This window comes from Vombatus ursinus, unplaced genomic scaffold (assembly GCF_900497805.2).
Source record: "Vombatus ursinus unplaced genomic scaffold, bare-nosed wombat genome assembly UNPS02012622.1, whole genome shotgun sequence".
NCBI classification, from domain to species: domain Eukaryota; kingdom Metazoa; phylum Chordata; class Mammalia; order Diprotodontia; family Vombatidae; genus Vombatus; species Vombatus ursinus.
This window is the reverse complement of record NW_020952400.1, coordinates 513235-530736: the sequence shown is the minus strand read 5'-3', so window position 1 is coordinate 530736 and position 17502 is coordinate 513235. Positions and strand designations below refer to the sequence as shown.

General features: G+C 49.1%; 1 protein-coding gene across 2 annotated transcripts in view; it reads left to right on the top strand.

Moving 5' to 3' along the window:
* UBXN2A (UBX domain protein 2A) overlaps window positions 1–17502 on the top strand; it is a 26087-nt gene continuing 8585 nt past the window's right edge. The window contains exons 1-4 of one of the 2 annotated variants that reach the window (XM_027858033.1): window positions 1–115; window positions 5671–5796; window positions 15997–16050; window positions 17129–17264. In XM_027858033.1, coding sequence (XP_027713834.1) covers window positions 16010–16050; window positions 17129–17264 — 177 coding nt within the window. In that variant the 5' untranslated portion in view covers window positions 1–115; window positions 5671–5796; window positions 15997–16009. The remainder of the gene's footprint in view (window positions 116–5670; window positions 5797–15996; window positions 16051–17128; window positions 17265–17502) is intronic. The other variant, XM_027858032.1, reaches the window with a different exon arrangement.

Sequence of the window (17502 nt, the reverse complement as noted above, 5' to 3'; positions counted from 1 at the left end):
GCACGTCCAGCCCGGAACCCAGAGGAAGAGGAGGAAGGGTCGGGTCTGGAGAATCTGGTTGGAGAGTTAGGCAGGAGTCCCGGCGGTGCAGACGCGCGCGGCCGGCCGCGAGCAGGTGAGAGCTCTGGACGGGGAGGAGAAGGGACCCGGGGTGAGGAGGGGGCTGTTGGGGGGAGGAGGAGGGGCCGGGCCCCAGGGCCGACCTGGCCTGGGGCGGTGGGGGTGAGTGGTGGGGAATCTAGGGTGAGGAGGGGGCTGCTGGGAGAAGGGCAGGGGTCGGGGCTGGGCCCCAGGCGTGAGCAGGGGGCTGCTCTCAGGAATTCAGTGGGTGGGTGAGCACAGACCCCTCCCAGCAGACCGTAGTCACTGTGTGTGACCCGAACCGGGGAGAGGGGGGTCGGGGAGGAATCTGGGGTAAGAAGGGGGCTGCCGGGGGAAGGAAGGGGTAGGTGCACAGCCCGGCAGTCGCTGTGTGTGACCCGAGCCCGGGGACCCTTCCCAGTTTGCCCCCGAAGCTCCTGGGACCCTTCTAGCTCCTTCTGAGCTCACCAGCAGGGTCTGGGCACGCCCCCTACCCCAGAGTGCCCCCCCGACCTCCTCGCCCAGGCTTGCTCCTCTGAGCTGTGGTGCCCCTGCCCCGGCTGCGGGCTTGGGGGCGGGCCAGTGGACCTCCCAGGAGCCAGCCTGGGGAGGGCCCCCAAGGGAGGCCTGAGAAGTGTGGAGCTCAGCCCCCCCCCAGGCCATGGGGAGCCACAGGGATTGAGAGGACAGTAGAGGCAGGGAATCTAGTGGTGAGCTGTCAGCCTGTGGCCAGTGGGGAGGTGGAGGCACAGCCCTGGAAACTAGAGAAGGGAGACCGGAGCTTGGAATTCCTGATCAGACGGGTCAGAGGAAGTCTCTGTAGATGGGGGCAGAGGGACATGGACTGCCAGGAACAGCCAGAGAAGAGGAGTGAGCAGGAGGAGGATTCTGGGGTCCTGCACACTGCAGGATGGGGAGCCCTGGAGTGGTGTGGGTTCTAGGTGCCACGTTTTCCAGCCCAGAGGAGGCCACGGCAGCAGGGAGGGGCACTGAGTGGCAGTCATAGGGTTACTCCAAGGAACTGGGCGTGCGTAGCGCCTCCAATAGGGCATCCGTGGCCCTGGCTGCCTGCACCCCTCCCCCATTCCTCCTTTTCTCATCTTTGCCTTGGGTGGGGGGGGGGCAGTGAGGAGAAACCTGAAATGAGTTTATTGCTAGATTTGGTTTTTCTGGCACCCTCATTTTCAAATGCATCCCTCCTGTCCTTCTTTGCCCAGGGATGCCTCTCTTAAAACGAGGACTGCAAAAGAAAAGAGGCCACTAAGCATGCATTCAGCATCTCACACCCATGCTCCCCCACCTCTGCCTTGAAGGCAAAGAGGTGCTCAAGTCTCCTTTCTGGTTCAAGAACAGACTGCATCCTTAGATGCGGCGGCTTTGGGGGCTCCTTCCATTTCTGGTGTCGCCATGCAGAATACCCTTTTCCTGGCTCTGCTCAGCCCCCCAGACAGTACCAGCTTCTCTAGAGGACATGCTTCTCTGTAGCACAGGCCTCGAAGCTCCTCCCCCACTGACAGTAGATGCTTTGGGTCCCTTCAGAAACTGTCTGCCTATCTGTCTGACATCTGTCTGTCCATCTTCTGAATCTTGAGATCAGAGGGGGAAGGGGGCATTTGGGTCCTTGTCACTCCAACCAACAGCATGTCTTTGTCCCTCGGCTTCTGCCCTCTCTGACTGTTTGCTGGGCCTGGTGGGACATGTCAGTGTTCTACTGATGTCCACTTCCCTCATTTCTCTTCCGGTGGTTATTAGTAAATTGGCAAGTCTTCTAAGAAGTGTTGACCCCTTATCTATTGGGGATGGCCCTTGGATGTATACATACATACATGTATGTGTGTATGTATGTGTGTATGTATGCACACATATGCATATGCGTGTATACAAGTGTATTTATTTTATATTTGTGTTTATGTTATTTTTTATATTTGTCCATATGTATCTTGGACATTAGGCCTTTCTTACGGGTATTGGCAAGGTTTGTTTTTTTTTTTTCCCAATTGTCAGTTTCCTTCTCATCTGTGGTGCATTGATTTTGTTGGTGTCAAACTTTTTAATTTCAGAGAACTGAAATTGTCTATTTTGGTTCAGGGTTCTCTGCCAACTGTTATTCCACCTTCCACTCTCCAATTTCTCTAAATGTGAACTTTTACTAGTACCTTACCTAAATTTCATTAAAGCATTTCATTAGATTAAATGAAATAAATATTTGTAAAACTCTTTGCAGACCTTAAAGTCTATATAAATGCTAGCTATTATTATTGTTATCAAGTCTCTCGTGCTATTCTTGTTGGGGGTAGAGGGAAGAGAGGTATGGGCTAGACTGTAGATAACATAACTAGATGAAAGCTTGGAATGACCAGACCCAAAGAGGAGTCAGTCAGTCAATAAACACTTGTCAAGCACCTACTATGTGCCAAACACTGTGTGCGCTAACTGCTGGGGATACAAAAAGGGGCAAAAGACAGTCCCTGCCCTCAGAGAGCTGATGATCTAACGGGGGAGACGAGCAAACGCATATGCATAAGTCTAGCTGTATAAGAAATAATCGGGGCTCAGGGATGTTTGGAGAAGACTAGCACTTCTGTGTGAGAGCTGCTTTCCACCTTCGGTGTCCACCTGATTCACCCAACTCTCACCTGGGGCTCCAAGAAGCTGTAGCATGTGCAGCGGCCACACCCTGGGAAACTGTGTCAGCAGACGAGCTGACCCAGGCTGAGGGTAACTGACAGACCTCAAACCCGCTGGTGAGTTAGGGGGTATCTCCCCCAAGCATGTGAAGACTTCCCCTCGAGGCATAGGTGGATGAGAACGTTTTGTTGCACTGGCCGTGAAGGGGCTGAAACAGGTGCTGTGGAGCACTTAGAGCCTGGTCAGACATCAAAGATGCCGGGGTCATCCACTGCATCCCGAGCGGTCTTGACTTTTGTCCTGCCACTGGACTTCAGTGACTCAGGAAGAGAGAGCGAGGCCCATAATTTCAAGCAACTCTTCCTCACTTAAATCCAATTTATGCACAAATCAAAAGACATCACCCACACCATTTTATCATTTTACCTGCCTCAAAGTCCTGGAGTTACAGACAAGTGACAAAGCCACAGGTGCGGATACATTGGGAGCTGAAGTCACGGCCTGCACACAGGCAGCCCAGGCTGTCACTGGATTGAAGCAGTAGTGGGGTTGGCAGCCCCCTGGGTGTCTGAGCAGCCTTTTTTTTGTTTTGTTTTGTTTGGGGTTTTTTTTGGCAATTGGGGTTAAGTGACTTGCCCAGGGTCACACAGCTAGTAAGTGTCAAGTGTTTGGTCTGAGGCCAGATTTGAACTCGGGTCCTCCTGACTTCAGGGCCGGTGCTCTATCCACTGCGCCACCTAGCTGCCCCTCTGAGCAGCCTTTTTGAAGGACCACTTTGCTTACCTCCAGCACAAGGAAGGGGCTAGAAAAGGTGCCCTAAAAATTGCCAGCTTCACCGAAACTAACCCAGACCTGTTTACCCATGGCAGGCAGGGATCCCACCCTGCTGTCAAAACACAAAAAAAATCATACAAAAATTTCTGCAAAGATGATTCTACTCACCATCGGTACATGGAATGTGCAGACCCTTATGGACAACACAAAATCCAGTAGACCTGAAAGACAAACAGATCTTATTGCAAGAGAACTCGGCAGGTATTGTATCCAAATAGCAGCCCTGAGTGAAACAAGGCTGGCAAATAAGGCCAGCTTACTGAAGTTGGAGCTGGATACGAGTTTTTCTGGAGTGAACAGAGTGATGGGGAACACCATGAAGCTGGTGTAGGCTTTGCTCTAGTCGACAAGCTTGTCTGCTTCCCAAAGGAGTGATCGACAGGCTCATAACAATAGGATTGCCACTTGCAGGAAAACACCACGCCACCATCATCATTGCCTATGCTCCCACCATGACTAACCCTATAAGGTCAAAGAAAAATGTTATGAAGACCTGGAGACCCTTATCATCAATGTGCCGAAAGAGGACAAGATTATTATTCTGGGTGACTTTAATGCTAGAGTGGGCTCAGACTACCAGACTTGGCAGGGAGTCCTAGGGAGGAATAGAGTTGGAAACAGCATCAGCAACTACTGAAAATTTGTGCATCTCATGACCTTATCACCAACACCGTCTGTTTACCTAAACACAATGAAATTCCGTGGATGTGTCCTCGAGGCAAACTTTGGCATTTAATAGACTAGTCATTGTAAGGAGAAGAGACAGGATGTGAGAGTGATGAAAGCGATGTGTGGTGCAGAGGGCTGGGCCGATCATAGACTTACCCTGTCCAAGCTAAACATTCTCATTCAACAGAAGTGGCCCCAAGACAGAATGACTGCCAGAAGAATTAATGTCAACAGATTCTAATCTGTGCTTCTCTGAGCAGGAACAGTTTGTTGCTGACTTGGAGGGAAGGTTGAGCCAACACACAACACAGTTGGCAGCAGTGGAGCAGAAAAGGAGTGGGCGGCTTTCAGAGACTCAGTGTATAGCACTGCATTGGCTCATCTGGGCCAGAACACTCACAAACACCAAGCCTGGTTTGATGAAAGTGATGGGGAAATTCAGAAGCTACTAAATGAAGAACAAGAACTCCACAGGGTTTACCAGCAGGATAGTTCATCTGTCTCTAAGAAGGCAGCATTTATTCCATCAAAAGTAAAGTACAAGTGAAGCTTGGAGAGATGCAGGATTCTTGGCTCAGTAAGAAGGCAATTGAAATTCAGTTTTATGCTGATAATGCAAAGTGCTTTTATGATGTCCTCAAGGTTATTTATGAGCCACAGACCTTTGGTGCATCTCAACTACTCAGCGCTGATAGAGCCACAGTGATTAGTGATACAGACATGATCCTGGATAGGTGGGCTGAGTACTTCCATGGCGTCCTCACCAGACCATGATCACTCAATGCTGAGGCCACTGACTGTTTACCCCATGTTGAAGTCAGTCCCTGTCTAGCCAGACTTCCAAATGAGGAAGAGGTCTTGAAGGCCATTAGGCTCCTCTTATGTGGCAAAGAGCCTGGTGCTGATTCTTTTCTAGTTGAGAGCTACCAGGCAGAAGAGCCATTGCTCATACAAAAGCTGACTGAAATCTTCTGGGTTATATCACAAGAGGAGGCTATCCCCCAGGAGTTCAAGGATGCCTCCATCGTCCATCTCTGTAAAGGCAAAGGAAATCGATTGTCCTGTCCTAGGACAATCACAGGCAGGGGTGGGGGGGAGGTCTCTCTCTTAGTCATTGCTGACAAGATTCCTGCCAGAATCCTCCTCAGTGGGCTGGTCCTTCACCTGGAAGGTGGTCATCTACCTGAGAGCCAGGGTGGCTTCAGAAAGAGCTGAGAAACGATCAATGAGATGTTTGCTGCCTGACAGCTCCATTAAAATGCCACAGGCTGAACAGAGGTCTGTACAGAACATTTGTCAATCTGACCAAGGCCTTTGATGCTGTCAGTTATGAGGGCTTGTGGGAAATTATTTCAGAATGTGGTTGCCTAGAGAAGTTCATCAGTACTATACTCCAGTTTCATAATAGCGTGCTTGCCCAGGTTCTGTGTGATGAATGATATTTTCACACTTTCCCAGTTACCAGTGGAGTGAAACAAAGCTATGTGCCTGTTCCTGTACTTTTTAGCGTGATGATTTCAACAGTGTTGTCAGATACCTTCAATGAGGATGACAACAGCATCAAGGTCGGCTACCACACTAATGGTAAGTGATTTAACTTGAAAAGTCTTCAAGCCAATACTAAAATGGAGGGAGAGTTGGTGCGTGATTTTCTGTTTGCAGATCATTGTGCACTCAGTGTAGCCTCTGAAGCTGAGGTGCAGCAAAGCATGGATCAGTTCTCTGCTGCTTGTGCTAAGTTCGGCCTAACAATTAACACCAAGAAACACAGATGCCCCATCAGCCAGCACCACACCACCCATCTGTGGAACCACTGGCTAATGGAGAAGTTTTGAATGCATTGGTAAGTTCGCTTATCTTGGCAGTGTACTTTCCAGGGATGTCCTCGTTGACAACGGGGTTGATGCACGCATTGCCAGAGCTCGCTCAGTGTTTGGGAGGTCCTTAAGGAAGGTGTGGCAGAGAAGAGGTATTAGACTGACTACCAAGCTGAAGGTCGACAGAGCCCTTGCGCTGACATTGTTGTATGCCTGTGAAACCTGGACAGCGCCATGCCAGGAAACTGAATCTCTTCCATTTGAATTGTCCTAGAAAGATTCTGAAGATCACCTGGCAGGATAAGATATCGGACACTGAGGTCCTTTCTAGAGGTGAACTGCCAAGCGTTCAAACTCTACTGCAGAGGGTTCAGCATGGGATGGCCATGTTGGTGGAGTGCTAAACATGTGTTTATCTAAAAGACTCTTTTACAGAGAACTCCCTTCAGACAGGCACTCACATGGAGGCCAGAAAAAGTGATATATGGACATTCTCAAGGTCTCTCTGAAGAACTTTGGGATTGATTACATGACATAGGAGACACTGGCACAGAGCTACCCAGCACGGCTCAGAAGAAGCTACTGTGTCATCTCCACTCCAAATGTTCATGTGGCCAACCTGTGGTAGAGCCTTCTAAGCTCACATTGGTCTGGTCAGCCACAGGCAGACATACTGGACCTTGACCCCAACATAGTCATGTCATTTTGGTCTTCCTTGAGCACAAAAGACAGCAACCAACCAACAAGAAATAATTAACAGAAGGAGGGAGATCAGGAAAGGCTTCCTATAGGAGGTGGGATTTTAGCTGGGACTTAAAGGAAGCCAAGGAAGCCAGCAGGCAGAGAGGAGGAGGGAGAACAGCCAGAGCAAATGCCCAGAGTCTGGGGAGGGCAGGTCTTGTTCGAGGAAGAGCCAGGAGGCCGGGGCTCTGAAGGGCGTACCCTTCAGTAAGAAGACTGGAAAGGGGAGGGGAGGGAAGTCATGAAGGGCTTGGAGTGCCAAGCAGAGCATTTTGTATTTGATCCTGGAGGCCACAGGGAGCCACTGGAGTTTTTTGAGCAGGAGGGTGACATGGTCAGACCTTCACTTTAGGGAAATCACTTGGTGCAGTGGAAGGGTACCAGTGCAGTCAGGAAGACCTGAGTTCAAATCTAGCCTCAGATACTTAGTAACTATGTGGCCCTGGGCAAGTCACAATGATCTGGAGAAGGACATGGCAAGCCACTCCAGTATCTCTGCCAAGAAAACTCCAACTGGGTCACCCACGGAAGAGTTGGACACAGCTGAAACAACTGAAAAGCAACAAAAATGGAAGGTGTTTAGTGGAGGGCTCCAGGAATCTGTGCATGGCCCATTTCAGGTGTTTTATCAGCAACCTGTGTTAGAGCCTAGATGTCACACAACTGGTCATCACTTAGAATGGCCACAAGGATCCAAAGCCGTCTTGACAGGATAAAACACTGGACTGACCCTAACGGATGAATTTCAGTGGGAATTAATGTGAAGGTGACCGTGGGGGTATCGTGGCAGTTCTGAAGAAGATTGTTGGTTCAGTGTGAGCCCACGGTGTGACGTGGCAGCCACAGAAGCCCTGGTCATTTGGACTTCCTAGAGAGAGGCCTGAGGAAAGGCTCTGAGCTGCTGCCACTTGGTCCTGGCCACATCCGTAGGATGAGGACTGATCTTCATGGCCCAGAGCTGTCCCCTCTCTGTTCCGTCCTGTGCACAGCAGCCCTCAGCTTGCCTCAATTACAGCCTAACCAAGTTACTCACCCCCACCACCGCCCAAAAGACTTCCATGGTGCCCTCTTGCCTCTCCTTCTGGTGGCATTTCAAGCTTTCTGGCATTTGGAGGGTTTCATTCTTACGGAGGTCGGGATCCCGCTCTTGGATTCAACCCTCACGCTGTGGTTCTGTAAATGACAAGTCCAAGACACTCCTTTCTACCAGGTTTACTTTTCCCTGTGAAAACCATACACTTGGGAACACAAAGTTATTGCATTAAGATTTATTGTGATGAAGAGGGGCCTGCCAGCAATGGGGCTGTCTGAGCTTAGCCAGGCCCTCGTGAGGCCTTTGAGCCCCGATGGATAGATGCTTGCCTCAGGCTCCCCTCTTCCTATGAGGCTAGGAGCAAGAGGCCAGTGGAAGAGGAAACCATAGCCTCAGCCTCTGCAGCGGAATATTCAGAATGTCTTGTGTTAGCTAAGACATTGTCCACCTGGAGGGTCCCTCGGAGAACAAACAGACCTAACCCCCGTCTGGGAATTATTGGAAATCCAGGGGACTTTGATTTGGCCTGGAGGAAAAAAGGCTTAATGGGCGGGTGAGATCCTTCTCAACTTGTCGGGAGCAAGCCCACCCCATAGAAGAGGGCTTAGCTTTGTTCTGCTTGGCCTCAGAGAACAGGACTTTGCAGAGAGCCAGACTTGGTGTCCAGTGGAAGTTGGGTCAGCCAGTGCAAAGGGCCTGTTCTGCCTCAGAGTCTGATTTTATGACCTCAGGAAGATCTTCACAAAAGCAAGAAAATCCAGCTCTTTTCCAGGGTCAGAACAAAGGAGGAGGATGAAGATGCCATGTGCAGCGTTGGAGCCTCTAGTCCCCAGGAGCTATCCCAGGAGAAGTCATTTGTTAAGTGCTTACCATGTGCCAGGCACAGTGCCAACAGCTAGGCGTACAACTGGCAGCAAAAAGACAGTCCCTGCTCTCCTGGACATTACATTCTAATGGCAGGAGACCGCACTCAAAAAAGGGAGAAGGGATGCTAGCCCAGATTGGAAGCCTTGAGGCCAAATCTGGAGAATGGGTCTGGGTGGTCTGGAGGGTCAGGGAAGAAGAAGCAGCTCTGCAGGATCCTGGCCTCAGTGTGAGACCAGTGCAGGTGGGCTCAGCCACCCCACTGCCCCTTAGTGCTGCTCCTGAGCCCAGCAGAGGCTCCTCTGAGCTCTGTGCCCAATCACAGAGTAGGATTAATAAATGCCAGTGCTTGTGTGAGGCTCCAACACTAAGAGAAGGCTAGTGGTCAGACCAGGATGGAAACTCCATCTTCCTCCTCCTCCTTCTTTGTCCATACCTGGAAGACAGTTGGGTTTACCTGCTTTTGTGCAGATCTTGCTAAAGGTCATAAAATCACATTTTGAATAGCTGAGGAGTAGGAAAGGAAGCATGTCCCATGGGCCTTGCCTGTTGGAGGGTCTGACTCAGGAGCATCATGAAAGCGGCAGAGTTCTTATTCTTTCTCCCAAATGGGTGTGGTCCTGGCTGACTAGGGAAGAGCCTTCCTGCTTCCCCAGAGCTCATCTCTTCCAGGCCTCTCACACTTGGGGTCACCATTTTTGCACTTTGCTGAAGTTAATGAGTTGGTTGGAGTGTCAGAGGGTGGGGTGGAAAAAGCTCATGCATCTGAATCACAGAGCAGTCGCCCAAAGGAGCCCTCACCTGCCGAGGTCAGATGTTTGTTTGCTGGAAAAGCGTGTGCGTTATTTTGGGTTGAGTTATTGGTGTTTTCTTTTTCTCAAATACATCAAAGGTTGTAATTATGTAGAATGATTTTTCAGTGTATAACTAGATGGGCTTTTTTCTTTTCCAAAGAGTTCTTCTCCTCCCCCCCCCCACCTCGCTCTCACTCTCTCCCACTCATTAGCTTGTGTTCAGGACTTGCCCAGTATTTTATGAGAGCTGGATCAGCACCATGGACAGCAAGGTTTAGCACTGGGGCTGTGACAGCTTCACGTAGGTGATGGCCAGAGATGGTCTGGGGCAATGTGGAAAGGGGCTGGCTTCAGCTTTGTGCCTTGGGAGCCTGTAGCCTCCCCGAGGCTGGAGTACCTATTTCATAAGGTTCTGAAGGTCCCTGCTGTTGTCCTTCTGTCCCCCCCTGGGTGCTTTTGTGTCCCAGGCACCAGACAGTGACCCATGTTTGGCACTCACTCCATCTGGAGTCCATGGACTCTTCCTGGGAACTCATCCTTCTAGACTTCCGCATATTTTCTTGTTGGGGCAGCTCTACTCCTTGTCCCCAGAGGCCTCAGCACTGGCCCCATCCACCCCCACTGCACCGCACCGCACCGCCCCTCCTTCCCTGAGCTGCCCCAGCCTCCAACACCCACCCCCAGCATCCCTAGCAGCTGACCTGCTACAGGCTTTCATCTTATCCCACTTGATCCTCACCCCAGCCCTGCCGGGGTAGTGCTATTATTAGCCTCATTTCGCCTGATTTTTTTAATCTTGGTTTCTTAATCTTTTGTTTTCACCTCACCCTTGTTTCTTAATATATCCCTCTCTTCCCCTTCCCAGGGAGCCAACCATTGTAACAGGGGAAAAAAAAGCAGAACTAACTCACAAGTCAACTGTATGTGGCAGTAAATTCTGTGTTCCCCATCCGTGGTCCTTCAGCCCTGCAAGGAGGGAGGAAGGTGGTTCATAGCCCATCCAGCTTTCCTGGACATTTTGCTCCTGCCCCCTTCTCTCCTGGGAGAGTTCCGTGCCTCCCATTTGGAGTTCTCCCCTAGCACTGCCCGAGATGCAAGTGCAAATCCACCGACCCATCTCTGCAGGGAGAACGGTCACCTCCTTGTCAGAGACTGGGAGAAAGGAGAGAAGGCAGGAAATGAAGTCAAGAATGGAAGCTCCTTGAGGATAGGACCCATCCTGCTTTTATATTTGTATGCCCAGTGCCTAGAATAGTACCTGGCACATAACAGGCCCTGAATAAATGCAGTGAGGTGAGGCAGTAACTAGAGCCCTGGACTTGGAGCCAGGAAGACGAGTTCAAATGCCACCTCAGACATTCACTGGCTGGCTGTGTGACACTGGGCAAGTCATTAAACCTTTCAGTCTCAGTTTCCTCATCTGGAAAATGGGGATAACAATAGCATCTAGCTCCCAAGGTAATGAGATCATATTTGTAAAGTGCTTTGTAAATCTTTTTTTTTTTTATTCCTTGATTTACTCTCCTCCAGAGCCAATCTTGGTCATGATTATCCAGAATCTAGTTCCAGCCTTTTTTTCTTTTTGTTTACATGATTGGCATTGTTTATTGTCTTCCTGGCCCTGCATTCTTTCTGTCTTCTTTGTCACCCAGGAAAGAAAGAAACGCATTACCATCTACACAGCACAGCGTGAGAGAAGATTCAAAATGTACAGCAATAAATTTCCATTTCAAGAAAGCCTTTATAATAAATATTCTGTGTTGTGTTAAGAGCTGTCCACCTTCTGTTTGCTTCCTTGTAAGTTTTCTTTTGTTCCCCTCTGTGCACTTTTTAGTTTGTTCTTTTCCCCCTTCCTCCCCCCAGAAGGCTGCAATTAAGCACAGATATATTTACATATATACACATATACATGTATGTATACATATACACACAAAGATGTACGTATTCACACGTATACCTGTATATACACATACTTACTCACACATACATATACTTAGATATCTATAATCACACTCAGATAGACACACCCATTCCTACGCATCTCTAAGACCATGCTATACTTATTTGTCCTCTGTTTCTCTGAGGGTGGATAACCTCTTCCTTCAGAAGTCCAAGTTTTTCCATATTTTTCCAAGTCCACCAACTCATCGTTTCCTACACTGCAACAGTATTCCCACCTTATACCATCTAGTTGTTTTAAGTAGTCCAAAACAATGTTGATAAATATGGTTGACACATAGTGTAATTTCCCTATTTTCTCTTTTGATTAAATCTAGTTTAGCCTTAACTTTGTCCAAGATCATGATTACCACCCCTGCTCCTTTTTCCCTAACAAATCCTACTCCTGATCTTTATTTTATGTTTTTGTATATCTCTTATTTCCTATCTCTCCTGACCTTGTACTCGCTACCTTGCCCCCCTACTACTTGGCCTGTCCCGACCCCAGCAATCCCTCCCTTATCCTCCCATTCCCATAAATCTAAACCTCCCCTCCAAAGAGCCCTCCCTATCACCTTAGCATTTTTATTTCTTACTGAATTTAGAAGACTTTTATACTCTTCTGGATATATATGTATTGTTCCCTCCTTAACCCATTCCTGATGAAAGTAGCTTTCCAGGACCACCAGCCCTCCTTCCCATCCAATTCCTTTCACTTCTCATTTGTATAAAATAATTACTCTTTTTAGCTGTTCCTAAACAGTTGTACTTTTGAAAGTCATGTCATGTTCAGGTCTACCCCGATTTTTCTTACAAACCCAATTACTAATAACAATCTCGGACACACGTTTTACATTCTACATACATAAAAGGTAAAAGGTCTATCCTTACTGAGTCCCTCGTAATTAGTCTTTGGTAGGTACTTTATGTTTTTCTCGGTCTGTGTATGTCAAATCTTCTATTAAGTTCAGGTTTGTTTTTGTTTTTTTAAACAAAATCCTAAAAGTGTAATAATTCATTATATGTCCTTTTTTTTTTTTCATTCAAGATTATGCTTTGCTGGGCATGATATTTTTGGCTAGAACCCCAGTCTTTTGCTCTTCAACATATAGTGTTCCAAGACCTACCATATTTTAGTGTCTCCACTGTTAGACATTGTGTGATTCTAATCGTGGTACCGTCATATTTAAATTGGTTTTTTTTTCCTTGTTGTACATAATATTTTCTCCTTGAGCTGGAGGTTTTGGAATTTGACTGTGATATTTCTGTGGGTTTTCCTTGTAGGATCTCTTTCAGTTGGTGATCGGTGCATTTTTTCTATTTGTACCTGCCCCTCTTGTTCTAATGCTTCAGTACAATTTTCTTTAATTATTTCTTGTATTATTGTATCAAGATTCTTTTTTTGATCATAGCTTTCAGGTAATCCAATTATTCTTGTTTTCTCTTCTTGATCTGTTCTCCAGATCAGTTGTTTTTCTTATGAGATGTTTCACGTTCTCCCCTATTTTTTCATTCTTTGTATTTTGTTTTATTTCTTGGTCTCTTATGACTTTATTGGCTTCCCCTTGCCCAATTCTGATTTTCAAGGAGTCATTTTCTTCCTTAAGATTCTGGATCTCCTTTCTAATTGGTTGACTTTCTTTTCGTAATCTCCTTGTTTTTCTTGGATTGTTCTTATTTTTTTAGTTGTTTCTCAGTCTCTTTCATTTGATTTTTAAAAGTCTTTTTAAAGTTTTTCTATGAATTCTTTTTGGGCAGGTGACCATTTGATGTTACTCTTTGGGGTAGGAGAGAGTTTCTTTGCTTCAGAATCCTCCTCTGAAGATGAACCCCTGGCTTCTCTATTCCCATAGCAATGGTCTATCGTTGGATTCTTTCTCCTTTGACTGGGCATTTTTTTGGTAATAATTTAGTTTTTGTAATCACCTCTAGGCCTTGGGTATGGAGGACGGTGCCTCTGGCCTCATATCCTCCTTCAGTTCTCCCCTCTAACCTTGAACCCCAACCGAGACTTCCAGCCTCCTGTGAGTGCCCACTGCCAGTGGCGTCCCCGCTCCTCTGTTTCACATCTTCAGTGCTCATGGTGTGCCCGGCACTGTGCTAAGCTCTGGGGATACAAGGAAACAAGACTTTCCCTGCTCTCAAGAGGCTTCCCTTCTAAGGTGAGGGAAGAAGGGGGAAAGATAACCCATTAAGAGGAGCCACAAAGCAGTGGATGAGAAGATCTGGAGCTGATGGTCCAGCCCAGAGTGGTGTGGGACGCTGTAAGGCAGAGGCCCCTTCTCCAGGGCCTGGATGGCTCCAGGGGATGAGAGGATGAGAGTGAAGCGCAGCATGCACGCTGGCAGCAGGTGCGGACGTGGCAGCAGAGGAGCGATGCGGACACTTGCCAGCAGTGTCTCTGATCCCAGAGAAGGGACATTGGCAAAGCACACAGTGTGCCCTTCCTCCTACCGACCTCTGCTCTTGGCCAGTGCCATCTTTTGTCATCTTTGTGTGTTTGCTCAGTTTAAGGTAAAACCTCAGGGTTGTTTCCATTGGTGTTTTGGAACAATCTTTCATATGTAACTGGTTTGCAATTCTTTTGAGAACTTTTCTCTGTTTCTGTAAGCAATCTCATAAATAAGGTCCCCTGACTCATCTGTCCCTAATCGAGCTCTGAGGGTCGCTCTGACCACTGCCTGCCTTGGACAGGCTCCTCTGGTCCCCCTCACCTCCATATCCTCCCATGCAGGGGGGAGGGAGAGGCTCCTGCATGGCTCTAGACCCTCCCTTTCCTACCCAGAGGCCAGTCCCTGACACCTCCCCTGAGCTGATGAGGCGGCAGCATGAGGCCTTTTGGAGTTCCCCGTGTTTCTGTGAAATACACCAGTAAAGCAAGTGATGCCCATGAAGAGAAAAACAAAAACCTTGTTTAAAAGAAAAGAAAAAAAGACCTTAGGCAGGTGGTTAGGGTGAGGCTGAAGCTGTGAGCTCCTTGAAGGCTGGGGCTGTTTTTGCCTTTCTTTTTGTCATTTAGCACGGGTCTGCACATAGTCAGCCCTTCACATTTGCTGGGTTTACAAAAACAAAGCGAGGTGTACACTTTCTAACTTGGAGAAACAGCATATAAGGAGGGATGGGAGTGGACTGGGGAAGAAGGTGGGCTCTGAATGAGAAAGGACCCATCAGACACATCTTTGCTCCCTTTTCAGGAAGCAGACCAGAGTTGGCTGGATTATGATTTCATGATTGGAAAGGGGTGGGAGTAGAGGCTTGGGTCACTACCAGGGAGGGTGCTGCATAGCAGGCCCTTAATAAGTACTGTTGAGTGTCGAGTGAGATAAGGCGGGGGTGGGCACCAACAGCAAGCTGATATTCTGAAACAGCCCTTTAAGAAAAAAAAAGAGTATTTATAATTTTAAAATTCTTAGTAATAGCTTTTATTTCATACCACTTTTATTACCAACTATACCCTCCCATCCTCCATAACCTGTCATTTGTAATAAAAAATGAATAAAGAAAGGGGAGGAGGAGGCAGTTCAGCAAAGCCTACCTGCCCTCGATGAGTCTGGCAGGGTCTGTCTGTCTGTCTGTCCAAGGTTCTCCACCATTACCCTCCTCCCCAGCAAAGCTGGGGGAGGAATGTGGCTGCGCTTTGTTAAAAATGCGTCTTTTTGGAGGCCTTTTCTTTCTCACATCCTCCTAGTTTTCCCTGGTATCCTCCCCTTCCCCTCCCCAAGAGCCAGCCCATAGAACAAACAATATTTTAAAGAAAAAAAGAAGAAAAAAAATCCCCAAACTAATCGGTATGTTAAGTCTGGACCATTCACTTTGCACTTTTGGTGCGCCATCTTTCTTTCCGTTTTCATTGTATCGTTGTCACCACAGAGATCCTTTCCTTGGCTCGCCTGACTTCCCTCTGCATCCGTTCATGCAGCTCTTCCTGGTGATTCTCTGGGTCTGTCACACGTGCCACCTCTGACAGCGCCACAGCTTGTTTAGTCACTCTTCAATCAGTAGGCAGCTACCTGGTTTCCAATTCTTAGCCATTACAAAAAGTGCTGTTATAAATACATTGGCAGGGGCAGCGAGGTGGCACAGTGCATAGAGCACCGGCCCGGAAGTCAAGACGACCTGAGTTCAGATCTGGCCTCAGATCAAACACTTGACACGTACTAGCTGTGTGACCCCGGGCAAGTCACTTAACCCCAATTGCCTACATAAATAAATGTGTTGGTGTATGAAGGGAATTTCTCATCACAGGAATAAACCCATAAGGACCAGAGTCTCTAGCATTTTAGGTGATTTATATACATAATCCCCAAATGGTGGCACCACGTCACCGCTCCACCAACAATGTATCAGTGTGCCTGTCTCCCCTCCGCTCCTCCATCATTGACAGTTGCACGGTCTTTGCCAGTCTGCAGGGTGTGATTTTGATGGGCATTTCTCTTGTTATTTGTGATTACGAATACTTTTCAGTTCTTCCTTTGAACCTCTGGCCATTTTGCTGGGGAATGAAGCACGTCGTTTTTGGTCTGATAGATTGTGGCCGGGTTGGGAAGGGGGGTGCTGCTGTTGTTGCTGTCTGTAGCTTCCTGTTTCAACTTTGCAGCTGGGCCAGAAGGATGAAAGAGGCGGAAAAGCTGGAGAGCGTCCGAGAAGACTGGTGAGTGAAGAAGGCGCAGCCCAGCACTGGGCTCAGGTCTCCCCTCTGCCCCTGCCCTCCCATCTTGCAGCCCTCAGGCGCTGTGCTGGGTCCTGTGTCCTTCAGACTGGCTGTGGCACCAGTGTCTCTGCTCCTGGAAGGAGAAGGCCCAGGGGTGGCAGGGCTTTGAGGACCCGTGTGAGAGCGACAGACTGTTTCTCCCTGCCTCGGTTTCCCCCATTTTAGATTCCGTGACCTCTGAGGTCCTACCCCACTCAGATTCTACCAGTAACACAGAACATTCAAAGTCTTTTGGGCTCACGGGGGAAAGAGGAATAAGCATTTATATAGCCCCTCCTATGTGCCAGGCACTGTGCTAGCATTTTTTACAGTTACATCCTCACAGCAAACCTGGGAAAGAGGTGCTGTTATGGTTCCCATTTCACAGCTGAGGAAACTGAGACAGATAGAAGTGAAGTGACTTGCCCAGGGTCACACAGCTAGGAAGTGTCTGCGGCTGGATTTGAACTCAGGTCCTCCTGACTCCAGGCCCAGCCCTCTCTCCAGCGCCCCCCAGTCGTCTCTGGGGGATCTTTGTTCTACAAACGTCATTACGCCAGGCAGGAGGTGTCCTTCCACCTCGATCCAGGGAAGCTTTGCCCATCAGCCGGCAGGGGCGTCATGGAGCCAAGTGTAGCCCCAGACAGGGACATGAGAAGTGAAGGGTGGCAGAGCAGCCTGTGACCCAGAGCCCCCTCGCTGCCGGCAGCGCGCTTCCTCTGCCTGTACACATGATTCTCGCCATCTGCTATCCCCCCACCATGGTCACACACAACTCACAAGAAGCAGCCGCTTCCCAGGGGCCGCCCGCCTCGGACGGAGGTGCCCTCTATCCCCGAAGACAGCCAGAGTCGGGTGTGATGACCGTGTCATGGGGGGAAGGGAAGGGCCCAGAGACAACCTCCTCGGGCCGAGTCATGAGGGGTGGCCACACCCTCAAGGGTTTCCCGTCCCAGTCTGGTGGGGGCACGGATGGCTGGAGGCACTGGCCACGAAGCCTGAGCTGCCCAGAGGCTCAATTCCTTCCTTCCTCCCTTAGGGCTTGTGACCCTGGAGCCGAGGACCAGAGCCTCCATGGCGGCCCAGCCAAGAGCTGCGAGCTTTTCTTTGACAGCCTCTTGGCAGAAGCCCAGAAAGTCAGCCCCGAGTGCTCGCCCTCGCCTGAGAGGAGACAGGTGGGTGTCAGGTTTGGGTCCCGGCCCCTCAGACCTGATCTGAGGCGATGAAAGGAACAGAGTCTCACATATGGGCTCAGAATTGTTCTGCCTAATGGTGTGGAGGCTGGCAGCTGGCCTAGTCAGCGGGATTGAGGGGTGTCCTTCACTGAGGGAGGCTGGCGGCCAGCTGGTCAGAGGCCAGGAGGGTGTCCTCCACTGAGGGAGGCTGGCGGCCGGCCTGGTCAGCGGGGTTGAG